General features: G+C 29.4%; 1 protein-coding gene across 1 annotated transcript in view; it reads left to right on the plus strand.

The window, feature by feature from the left end:
• Positions 1 to 1,548: 1,548 nt before the first annotated feature.
• Positions 1,549 to 14,087, plus strand: part of LOC105154748 (neuropeptides capa receptor) — a 39,165-nt gene continuing 26,626 nt past the window's right edge. Inside the window, exon 1 of the mRNA XM_011070466.2 lies at positions 1,549 to 5,901. Coding sequence (XP_011068768.1) covers positions 5,625 to 5,901 — 277 coding nt within the window. The 5' untranslated portion in view covers positions 1,549 to 5,624. The remainder of the gene's footprint in view (positions 5,902 to 14,087) is intronic.

Below are 14,087 nucleotides of genomic sequence, written 5' to 3' on the forward strand. Positions count from 1 at the left end.
ACGAAATTTATAAAGCGATCTTCTGATATTATATATATGACTCAATTAAAGGTGAACCATTATTGAACTAGTATCTTTTATTCAATTTTTACTAAGCTTATCCTTAAAATTGTATATGTTACAAGAAAAAAAAACATTTCGAATCTTTGTATATATATATATATATATATATATATGTCTATCCTATTTTAATTATAAAAATTAAGATTATCTAAGAGTTAAAGTTGTAAATTAAAAAATTGAAGAACAAGATATAAAAATATCAATTAACTCTCTTAATTGATGCAATATTAATTTTTCCTGTTTCCTCTTTGTTACTTATAAATTCTATAAAATTATCGATTTTAGGCATTTTGTCTAAAATCCATAATTTTACAATTTAGGTTTTATGATTTTATAATTTTGCTTATAAAAGAATTATAACTTGCAGCAATATGTAGCGGATGGAGAATGATATTCATGGTTTATCGACAATCTTATGGAAGTTCTTGAAGTGTGTAATGTTTGCGGACATATAGTTCAAGAAGAGATTCGCTCGAATGTACTGAACAATGAAAAGAGGAATGGAAAAATCGTTCGTGCGTGTCGTACAGGGTTTCTCTGAGGGTGCGGAATGCCATTTAAACCGACGAGAAACTTCACTCAGGCTTTTTCAAAGGATAAAAACTGCTACAAGCGTATTGTCCGACAAACAAAATCACGACGACCTATCGCGACCAGCTACTTTGATCGACGCGCGGATGATAATTTTATGCCAGCAGTTGAAACTCACTGAAATCCCCGTGTCGACCTCAATGAGATCACTTCTCGACGCGACAGCAATTGTTGAAACCGACGTAATTTCAACTAGCTTAAATCTCGATGTCATAAACACGCAAAAATTTTTATATAAAAGCTGTCACCGTAATAATATTATAATATGCAAAAACAAGAATGCAATACAGTTTTAAATTTATAGCAAAGCTTTATATTAAAACTCACAAAGATACATAAATCATTTTCTTATTATATCTCCCAATAAATAGAAAATAAAATTACTTAAAAGATGATATAAATCTTTTTCTTAAAATAAGTCTTCATTAATATGAGCCATGCGGCAAGCGTCTCATTTATTAATAGCGATAAAAGAGCAATAATTAAAAACAATGGAACACTTTTTGCGTCTGTTGCATGGAAAATTTAATTCGCCGAAACCATTTCGGTTTCATTGCTTTTATCCTTCTAAATAGACGTCTAAGCGAATATAATTCGTGTGAACAGAATTTCCTAAAAATAAGTGACAAAGAATTGATTGAGTGAAAGAGGTGATTAAAAAATAAATCCCATCTCTGTACAGAGATCTCTATATAGTAGAGATGCCACTGATAACTTGATTTTGAACGTTCTTTGAGTTAATTAAAGTATCCTTATTATGTAATTAATGATATACGATATGCACGAGCGGAGAACGGAGACTTGTCTGAGTAAATTTATCGAGTTGAATATTCGCGGCGCGTTCGGCCGTCATAAATATTGGCACATAAATTAATATTTCCGCATAACTTCTCTCATCCACGCCCGGCTACGTTTCGCGAATTCGCGATGTGTCAACCGGAAATTCATTTTGATCGAGATTCAACGTAGCTTTGCCGAGTTTTGTAAACTTATTTAATCTTAGAATGCATAATCTATGAGTCTCGCAAATAATATATATATATATATCCATTATTGAAAAATATCCGTTTATGTGAGTTAAAAAGCATGACGTTAAAATGCGCTTTTACTCATAAGAGACATTAACATCATTTTAGAAAAAGAAAAACGATTGTATTACATTTAGCTAACAATTGTTTCAAACGTTGAATAAAACTATATAAGGCACATATGAATCCTTCTCTCTTCGAATTTTAGAATATCTGTTTTTTTAAATTCTATTTGACATTTTTAGTTACCACGAGAGTTAGTCATTACGTACACGAGAAATAACTCGTGCGAAATACATAAAATGTTTTTCTCAAAATGTTTATTTAGATACAAAAAATAATATCATTTTACAAAATAAAGTTTTATTCATTTTAGGACTTTTAAATAGAAGTTTGACGTAAAGCAGCATCGAGAATAGTGCAGTATATATTATTTGTCATTATACATAAACTTATAATTAAAAAATAATAAAATAAGAATAAATTAAAAAATAAAAATAAATATATTTAAAAAACCGAGGTATAGTTTCTTTCAACGCGGTAAAATAACGGAACATTTTAATAACGATACGTAAAATTAGCGTCAAAAGTAATATTTTTAATTGTCAACCTAAAGCGTTAACAATTTCCGATTATAATTAATAAAAAAATGCATAACTCTCAACTTTAGTTAGTATTTTTACATTTCTGTATGTTACAAATACTGCTACAACTTTCTGTGAAATGTATTCAGGAAATTTCATATATCGAAAAATGATTGCGGGTTACGATACACATTCAACACATTTCCATAATTAACGCGTGCGTCTGATGTATCACGAACGGGAGTTTCTCGTTGCAAACACGTCTAAGGTGACATATCTGAGGTAAGTCAAGTCTGAAAATAGTCTTAAGCTCAGTTCTACCAATGTAAATTGTATAATATTAACTTTAATTTTTGTTTACTTAACCGTTTATCTTTTTCTTAGAATTAGAAAAAATAAAGAATAAGAAACGACATTAATTAATCATATATTGGAGAAATTGGGCATTAGTCTCTTTTACCAATCTTTGATTAAATTAATCGACGATTAAAATTCGATTTTACAATTGGCGGTTAACTTTTTAATCGAGGTTCAACTTACTCCACATTTCTTTTTAATTTTAGAAATGGAAAACAAAGCTTAATTTGTAAAAATATTTACAACAGTTTAATATATTAGAACTTCTCTCTTTTCCACTTCTGAAATAAATTGTGTTTGTTCTCACATTGGCAACAGCAATTAACCATTGATGTTAGAGTTAATTAGAGTTGATGAAAGAGGCCCTTAGTGTTGTAAACAGTTCTGTACTTCATATTACACATCTACATGCTCATTAACGATCCGCAATATGCACATTATACACAGTTGCTCGTATGAGAATTAAAACGTCATCTGTGAAGTGATTTTGGTAATAAATATCACGTAACATAGCACATGATAGGCGTGCATAATTCTCGATAAATTACATTTAAACCATATTCAATAAAATCATGAATATAATCTTCATATATAGATAAAGTAAATTAACAATAATAATAATAATATATACATGTAGTATGTTTACGATATGTTATTTTCATGTGCTAAAATAACGGTAATAATACAAGAAAACAACACTGTGAAATGAATAATATGACAAATGAACGGTACGTGCAGCGGAGCGATTTAAACAATTCAGTAAATAAAGCGGAGCAATACCGAAAGCAGAAGTTTGTTGCACAAAATGAGAAACATTCACGGAAAAACAGATCCAATTCTATTTCATTGGATACACGTTTTGTCATACAATCGCCAATTAAAAGAATACCTTCCCCCCCCCCCCCCTCCCATATATGGTATATAAAATTATATCTTATCAAAAAGCCTTTTACTTTTTCATTACTTTATGTGTAAAAAAGTATTATCACAATTATTAGATTTTCTTTTTTCTAAATGACGAACAAAATAATAATTGATCACGTGTATCAGTTGTTGTCGAAAGTTAAAACTTTGAATTTTGATAATAAATAGAATGGGAATTGCAGACGTTAAAAGGCAAAAATAGTATAACCGAACTATTTTTAATATCTTTAGGAAACGCAAAGATTGATACATTAAATCTAAAGAAATGAATTTCATTCTAAAATACACGAAATGGATTTAAAAAAACTCTATCCTAAAAAGACGAATTTTTCTTTTTTTAAAATCTCATTTAACGGTCTCGAATCACTTTTGCTCAAATAAAGATTGTGCGACAAGCTAGAAATAAAGCTCAATGCAATTTCACATAAGATTGCCAGGAAAGTTTATTTTATGAGGATTAATATAAATCGGTTTATTTATGATACATTTAATGAACAATTTTTAAATTAAATATCTTTTAAGATCCTAATGTGAACAAAAATTAAATGGAATAAAAACTTTAAACAGTCAAGCTGGATTTTTTTAATGCTTAAATCATTCAGTGTAAATTTATATATCTATCTAATCCCGTAAACTGCGTACCAAATTTAATTTTTAATCTTGAAATAAACAATTCTAACAGAACTAGAGTACATTAGGAAAAAAATGTAGTGCTTTTAGCAAAACTGTTTAGTTAAAGAACTGTTTAATAGCAACTGAATATTTTGTTTATATAACAAAAAATATAAAATTCAGTTGCAAAATAATTTCTCTGTTTCGTAAATATCAAAAATATTTGTTTATACCAACTAAACTTAGTTCATAACTAAAAATTTAATTCATATAAGATTACAGTCTTGTTAGGTATATTTTAACTAAAAATTTGTATTCGAATTTTGTATTTCAAAAAATTTTTATTGTTACAACAAAATTTTGATTCATAGAACAAAACATTTTTCTTAGTGTAGTAATATCGCAAATTAAATTGACAAGTAATTTAATAACATATTTATTGGCGTCTTAGAAGGATATTCTAATGCTAAGCATCTTAAGATCTGTAAATAATTTTATTATAAAAAATATTATATACCTCATTTAATGAATCGTTAACTTACAATTAGAGTTTTAAATTTATCTTTTTTTGGTGAACAAACTTTCAATATACAAAAATTTTATTACTCGTTCTCAACTTATTGTTTTACGTAGAAGAATTTCTTAATTGTACTGTCAATAACATCGTATAAAATCCTTCGGATCTGATCGACCGTTTGATTAAAATCAATCGTTCAATATCATTTAACCAGAATTGCTTCAGAGTTTCACCATCTCAAAGAGAAATAACGTCAATTAGACGTTGAATCGATATCGAATTGTCGTCGAAATCATCGTATCGATGTCGATTCGACATCAATTCGATGAGTTATTTCTCACTGGGATGTCGTTTAGAACAATATGCGTCGAATATCTGGAATATTTTGCACGCGGCGATCAGCGGGATTCTATTGGACGGGTGGCGCAGCGTGCTCTCTCGAGGGGGTTGAAGTTAAGGGCTGGATGCGTGGTAGATGGGCGCGTGGTCCGATAGCGAAGACCAGAGCGCTCCGCGGTCGTCACTTGTTCACAGTCAGTCGAATGGAGCACTTTTCCACCCCGTTATATATTTCTCGCGCGTATCGCGGCTATTCATCCCCGGAAAAAAAAAAAAAAAATAAACAGACTCTTTCTCGAAAATATCCACGAAACCGAGCGATTGAAATTGATTAGTGAGAACTATCATTTTTGAGAAACAATGAGTCGATTAACAATTCGCGATGTTCGATTTAATGTGCTAAAAACCGAGAGAACAATATCGTTAAGTTTCTGTGCGTTGTTCGATGAGAATTTAATATAGTGTAGAATCATGATTGTCAAGAGAAGAAGAAACGAGATAAAATCCTCCTTATCCGAGATAGAATCAGCGTACGGTGAACGAACGATCTGATCAGTGATACTACTGATGGGGAAAAGCGATCGACCGAGCTAATGAAACGCGCGAAGTATGGAATTTTCGGGCCGATATCTTTTAAGGATCGACAACATTTCGGAACTGATGAACCTAAGCGAGTCCGAATATGTAAGATCAATCTGGGGACCGAAGCATCTACCATTGAAGCTCGTGTTGCCGATTACTTTCGTCTACGTAGCGATCTTTGTCACCGGCGTGTTCGGCAACGTGGTCACTTGCATTGTCATCAGGCGAAATCCCGTCATGCAAACCGCCACTAATTATTATCTATTCAATCTGGCGATATCCGACTTGCTTCTCTTGATTCTCGGTAAGTCGGCAGTTATTGTCAAAATTATTTTCTGTCTTTAATTATAAATTTCTATATGCTAAATTGAATAGTAAATAATAGAGACTTCTTAATAATCAATAATAAAGATAATAATAATTTAAAAAGTCGATTTGAATTGGAAAATACAGTTCTTAAGATCTTTCATTTTTTTATTCTTTTATGATTTCTACAATAATAATACGCGCGTATATTATTCAAAATTTATTTTATTACTTAATTCATAATTTAGGAAGATAAATAAATGCGAAATTAATATAATATATTAAATTACTTAATAAATTGTTGCTGGATCTCGAAGATGTTTAAAAATTTTAAATGCCTTTAATAAATTTTTATGAAATTATATTACAATAAAAATTCATTTCTTAGTACCTTTACATTTTCAACATGCAAATTAAATTATTTGAAGTTTCAGTCATGTTTCATTTAAAAGTTATAATTGTATGATTAAAATTTTAATTTATTCTGTAATGTGTAAAGCTTTAATATATTTGAAAATTGTATAATATTAATTTTACTAATAAAGAGTGAACGTCGCTTTAGATGTAACAAATATTTACTGAGTTATTAAAATATTTTTTACACATTATTTTTGTAATATACTTTTATATTTCTTGATTTAATTTTCTTATCGCAATAAATTATCAAGTTACACAATAAGTTGATTAATACAAGCTATTTACATAAATTATAGAAAATTTTAATTTCTTTTCTATTTAAAATCAACAAAATGCAAGTTATCGATTTGGATTATTGAAGTATATAGAATATAAAATTTTCATTATTATCATTTATAGCATAAAATTTTCTGCATAACTTAAGTCACTTAAAATAAGTAAATAAATTAGTATAAATAAATAAATTAGTATAGTTGCTTACTCGAAAAATTGTTTCCAATTCTTTAAAATGTAATGCTTGTAATCCGTTAAATTATATTTTCTCAGATTTATTACAGAAATTTCTTTCTGCTTGAAAATTTTCTGTGCTCGCAGCATAGGTTTACATTATTCAATACACTCGATTCGTCAGAAGATCGCCACTTCGCGCGGCGTCTGATTTATCTCGTCTCGTTCTACTTGACATCATACACGCAGCTAGAATAATATCTGTGGAAGTGTGACTCGTTTGGTATTTCGATCCGATACACAGTTATGTGCCAGTCTCAGCTTTAAAGTTTTCCTATTTGACTTTTCCTATCAACTGCTCCATACCTGTCATTTCGTTCACGTTGCAAGAGTTCGTGTAGTGTTTGTAATTCGGCTTTATATTTTATTAAGCGCATTTTGTTGACATTTCTAATTAATTAGCCATAAGCTTCACCCTAGGATGCAATAATTATTCTGTTCATCCAATTAGTAGTAATCGCATTAAGTTGTAGGTAATCATTTATACCGGGCTTTCACGATAATGACTTATAATGTGGCAGAAAAAAAACACGTACATTTATGTTAAATTGTTAACGACAACAATGGTTTATCCTGTAAACATCACTTCACCGCGACCCATTAAGAATTCATCCACTTTTGTTTATCGTCGCTTTGATCGTGATTATTATACACGTAATGAATTTTAGCTCGCGACGATTCATTTAATCAGCTATTGATATTGTCGCAGTCAAAACCGCCGCACCTTGAGCGACTGAAGAATAGGCGCTGCTCTCTCTGAAACAAAGTTACTGTAACCTAACTATTGCATTGTCTCTTCGCGCGGGCGATAATCATCATAATGAATCTCACCATGTATGCGATAATGAAGGTATACACAGCACCGCGTCCTATTCATTACGTGTTAATTATACGGTTGAGAATTACGTACCAAGGATTAATTTCGATATTTTCGTTGTGGTGTTGCAAATCAACATAAAAATTTAACGCGCCACTTTTTATCTTCGACATTTTTGCATCAACTCTATATTACTTGCACAATTTTTTTACGTAATTACCTTTTACATAATTATCAATATAATTACCTGTGTAATTAGGGCATACCCCAATACTACATTTCAATTTTCATTGTACTTTTTCATGATTTAGAATTAAATAAAAATTTATAATATTCTATAGATCCTTTAGATAAAATCGTTCTTTAAATAAAGATGAATGCAAGAAAAAACATTTTTTAATTGTAAAACATATAATTTGTTTTTTAAATATAATAATGTATATAATGTATATATTGTAACATTTAGCGAATTTATAAGGTTAGATCTTATAAATGGAGAGATACCTTATAAACTCACGTGGGCCGTGCTAGACTCCCCACGCGAGTAATAAAGGATTAATAGACTACGCTAATTTAAATCGAACATGATCCATGTTTTAAAAAATTCTAAGATATTTTTAAAAATTCAAAAGTGATATATTAGGTTTCATAACGCTTTTTCTCATTTTTCTCAAATTCTCTATTCGACGCTGTTTATATTTTTCGGATTTAATATCACGCTTCCCTCGCGCGCGAGCGAACAGACTATCTATTACTTACATTCCTACAATAAACGTGACGAACCGCAGAAATTTATCGAGGATAATCATCGAACAGTAGCTATTAGAGAATCAACGATAATCGTATTTCTTTATTACTGATTTCTCCGGAGACATTTTTTTTTGCAGTGCAAACATTTCCCTCGCGTATATTAAAGAGAAAGCGCATACGAAACTTTTACAGACGATCTCAGGCATCGACATCAATCGTCAACTTTTCCTTCACGTGATAAATAAATAAATTATGCCCCCAATCTTTAGAATAAAGTTTCCTCTGATATTTCTCTGAGTGCTGTCTTAAACAGTTCATCTGTCAGGATTACGAGCAGTATCTGCCAATGATTGATAGCTGGGATATTGATTTACATAATGTCGTCTCTCAATGAATAAATAATCATAATCCATTATTAATATTCTAAAGTAAATATTCATTAAAGAAAATATTTTTCATTCCCACAATTATTATTGATCTCTAAAATAAACGTAAATGAAAATATTCTCGTTTGAATACAGTAGATAAAAAAACATTTTGTTTTCTATTTTTATTTTTCTTTTGAACTAATCGCCTATGCCTAACGCTTGTGCCATCGTATTAATTGTTGGAATGAAAAATGGAATAAAAAACATTCATTAACTTTATAAAGATGATATGTTGATTTTAAAAGCATCTTCTGATTATGGAACAATTGTACTTAACACAAAATGAATACAATATAGAAATACATAATAGCATTAAATTATTTCCTATCATTTCTGATTTAATACATTGTTGGTATTATACTCTACCATATAATTCGATACTTTTACTTTATAAACTTGGATATAGTATTTCTGAACGGATCTTGTATTTGTCAATTTTACAAAAGTGATTGACGATCAATGTACTCGGATATTGCAGAACTATTATTTTATATTATATAGATACCTATACACATCAAATATTGTTTGATCGATTTTATTTTCTATTCTCGCAAATCCAATTTTTGAAGAGTAGGTACACGGTAAAAGATTGTCTTCCAGAAAGATTTCACTTTATAAAGTCTAATTTTTTTGCAATATCCTTCAGAGATCAACATGAATGGAGATTCTATTTGTCAGGTTTAGAAAAAAACAAAGGTGAAGATAAACGAACATGCAGACTTCAATTAACAAAGGTGAAGATAAACGAACATGCAGACTCGTTGCTTAATGAATATTCCAGTGCAATGAATAATATTATTGTCGACTTCCGCTTCTTAAAATAGAAAAACGATTCTTTTTCTAACGTGCAATCAACATTGATACGTTTTGCTTCGTAATTAGCAATGCCGTAACGTCAGGATCGTCATTAAAATACGATAAAAACTTGTAAATAAGAAACATAAATAATTGAGCACTTTGCAATTAAAGTCACGTAGTCGATACTGAGATTACTTTGATTCTATCCTGTCCTTCTCATGTTTTTTCTTTATCATTCTTCGATTGCCGTATATTCTCTCATGATAGTTGTGTCCGAAGTTTCAAATACTGTTCGCCCTTAATGCAATCTGTATATTTCGCGTTTGTTCGGCCTTATTTTATATGTCACTTATGTATGTACCTTTGTACGTCTTTGTATGAATTTCTCAACTATGAGATTAATGCAAGCATTAGTGAATGTGAACATTTTCGCGCGTTATAGATGTCCTGAATTGAGTGAAAATTGGACAGAAAATTAATTTAACATTCTTTGTAACTGTATATTATTTGACTTTTGTCAAAACGTTAGCAAATCGTGAGAATTATAACAGCATATTCTTGTGCAATATTCAAATAAATTTCAACTGTCTTGTTATAATATATAATCTTTTCTTAAAAAAAGAAAGCTACTTATATATGGTACTTTTATAAATTTTATATACAGTCTGTTCAATAAGAACGTGATGCTCATTATGTTCAATAAGAACGTGATACTCATTATTCTACAAAGAGCGACCGTAGCGATATCTTCCTGAACTCGTTTGAACCTTTATTTCGTGCTCTTTTGCGCAATATATCCTACCAGCACATTGTGTAGTTTACGTCAGCGAATTTATTATTTTTACAATGAGTGCCAAATTCTTGAAGCGGTACGAGGCAGTGTTTTTAGTGAATGGAATGGCCGGCAATGTCCCCAGATGCTAATCCCATTGAAAATGTGTGGTCGTACATGAAGATGAAACTCAAAGGAAAGCCAGTGTACACGGTGGAGCAGCTGTCATTTCAAATTAAGAAGATATGGCGATCTTTGCCAAAGAAATATGCAGATAATTTCGTCGAAAGTATGGAAAAAAGGTGTCATGCAATAATCAGTAATGGAGGTGATTGGACAAAATACTAGGGTAGGTAATTGCGCAATAGCTAATAATGTGTACTTCAAAAAAAAAAATAAAAAACTGTCTAAATGTTTATAGTTTTTTGATTATGGCAGACACTTTCTTATTGAACAGACTGTATTTTTTTTAAAATCGCTTTTTCTCTCAAAATTTCTATTACGTATGAGTTTTTTTTTCTAAAAAAAAATTTAAAGAGAAATATATGAAATTCGTAAAAATTCCATACACTTTTCTTTAAAATCATATTTCTCTCTTAAAAAAGACTCATACGTATATAATAAGGCAGTTGAAATTTATATTAAATACTAAAGAATATTTATAATTCTAATCCCGTTTTATAATATTCTAATTTGCTATCGATCTATTCTGAAACGTATTTTTGTGCAAACGTATTCTTGTATTCAATATAAATTTCAATTGTCTTGTTACGTGATGAATTTATTAAAAAAAGAGAAATTTTAAAAAGAAATAATAATATAATATAATAATATAATAAGGAGATTTTAAGGAGAAATATAATAAAGAGTTTATAAAAGTGTTATATATTTATCCTTAAAATCACTTTTACGTATATTAAGTAAAAATCTAGTAGAAAATTAATCATCGCAGTTTAACATTCATCGCAGTTGTAACTATATATTATTTTGGACTGGCTTATGCCATTTCTCTTTTTTTTTAATTACTTTCATACACGTGACAAGGCAATTGAAATTTATGTTAAATACAAGAGTACGTTTGCACAAAAATACGTTTCATATTATATAGATTATTAAAGTCTAGTTGTATCATGACGTTACTTTAACTTTAAGCAAGGCTTAAAACTCGCTTTAAAATGAGACAGAGAGAGTTGTAAGTCTTGCTTAAAGTTAAAGTAATGTTGTAATCAGTCCTAAGTATAAAATGTTCGGTTTCCATATTATTATTAATAGCAGTGGTAACTTTATTAAAAATAAATGCGAAATCTAAATTTAAGAAAAGAGTTTTAAAATCTATATTTTCAAAAGGCCGCTATGTTTTTGAGTTTCTGTGGATTTAGTAATTTTTATATGTAAAAAACTTTGAGTTGGATAAAATAAAAAATTTTTTATTTACTTTGTGCGCTTGTCACGTGCTTAAAAAAAATTTGTGAATTTCGTCTTTCTAACGAAAAAGCTCAAAACTTTCCCTAAAACCATTTTTTAAATTGTTCCTAAGATTTTTTATTACTGAGTTATCAAAATTATTAATTATTAAACAAAAAAGCATTTTAAACAAAAAAAGCATTTTAACTTTAATTATATTTATAACTCCGTTAAAAATTTAAAAAACAGATTCTTAAAGCAGAAATTTTGCTCTATCGAATGGATAACTATCAAATTTATTTTTAAAAACGTATAGACATTTCGTATTAATAATAATACGAAAAACGGATATTTCATACTTAATGACCAAATAATTCTTTGCACAAACTACAAGTAAAATAGCAAAACTTTCTTAATGACTCTCCAGCGATTACAAAATTAGAGTGATATCTTCAGATGAGTTCACTATTGCGGAGTTTAAGAATCCGCTCAATTTATATATCAGTACCTTTTAGAAACTTCAAGAAAGTGTCGCGAAAGTCGTAACGCAGCAAAGAAAAACGGCGAATGAAAAATGATATCTTAGAAAAGTTTCATTTCTCATATAAACGTAGAAAGTTTCCACATGTGTTCTGAATATTTATATAATCTAGCGGATAACTCTGTTTCCTGTAACGTGATATTTGGCAAGAGGTATGAAATGTTTCAAGTGACTCGCGTATGTTTCGCAGGAATAATAATATAAGAATTTCTGGTTGATTCATTGAAGCTTAGTTCACAAAAGTCACTTTATTTCAGTTGCTCATAAGTTAAGAATTAGTTCAAATAATTGTGTTGCATTTCGATATCTATAGTTAAAAGAATTTCCGTCAAATCCAGATATATATATGTATACTATGCCCTATATATTATATATTACATTTCAACGTTCTCCTTGATCGACCACATATCAGATTGCTAAGAAAATACGAGAACTTCGTATCTAATAAAGTATTCTCCAGTGAGAAAAAAATTTCACTTTTACGACGGAAGGATGATTTCACAGATCTCTCCGATTACTACAACATTACATTATATCTTACGTAATACGAGAATAGTTAGAATTAAAGAAATTAATTGGAAATTTAATTAAACAGTAAAAATGTACGATATTTATCTTGAGTACATGAAATCGCACAAACACGATAAACGAGTCTATAGTTTTTGTTATCATTCCTTTCTCAATATTTTTCACGGAAAAATATTGTTTTTAAACTTTTCAATAAAATTAATGTAAAAAGGAACTCGTAAGTCAGGAATTTTTATGAAATTCGACGTGAAGATATTCAATTTATGTGGAAAGTTTCGGGTTTATATTGTGGTGAAGAGTTACGTTACTTATATGAGCCTTGAGCTTTCAATTGTGAACTTTAAACTTCTCAAATACGAATCTCCTGATATCTTCGTTAATGATGCGCTAATAAGGGCCCTTCATTGAGCCTAGTGAAAGCCAACGTCTATGCGGAAACACGTTCTATCACGTGATTTGAGGATTTGTCACGTACTCGATATTAACCGCTAGTTAATGGATTTTGTGATCTCTGAAGTCGGATAAAATGGACGACTCTGCACAATGCGATTAATACAATTCCATCATCTTCGATTAATTGCAATTTGCAGCGATCTTATATCGATATTCGATTACGCGCACAAGTATCCCAAGTCATTAAATAAAACCTGATAAAAGCAACACTTTCGTAAAAGATTCACGTAACAATATGCATCAAGCTTTATTACGTTTATTATGTATTTTTCTTGTTTGTGTGCTATTTCTTTATTTTTCAATAACATAAATTTAATAAAATCCCTGGATAAAATGTATATTGCGAATCTTTAATCCTAAAATATTACTGTGGATGAATTTTCATCCAAGTGCTTTTTGAGTTTAGTTACAGTTTGTTATTAAAATTTTGATAGCTTAAAATAACGTTTAATAAAATTTAATATTAATATTCATATTTTTTTTTATAATAAAATAATGAGAATTAAAATAGACATAAAAAAGTGTAAAAAAATTTTAATTATATGGATGAATTTTTCTATCTAGAGTAATGTTAATATAAAAAAAAATGAGCATTCCAAACTATAAAAATAATGAAAAATAAGCGATGCGCAAGTAAATATTTGCAAGACTGAAGATAGTTTGAAGGTTTGGAATTAATTAAGAAGGAATGGTTTTAGCACACAAATTGCTGAATTAAAAATTTTTAGAGTTTAAAGTTTTAAAATTAAAACTTTCTAATAATAATTTT

Source organism: Acromyrmex echinatior, chromosome 1, assembly GCF_024713525.1.
Source record: "Acromyrmex echinatior isolate Ae372 chromosome 1, ASM2471352v2, whole genome shotgun sequence".
Classification (NCBI taxonomy): Eukaryota; Metazoa; Arthropoda; class Insecta; order Hymenoptera; family Formicidae; genus Acromyrmex; species Acromyrmex echinatior.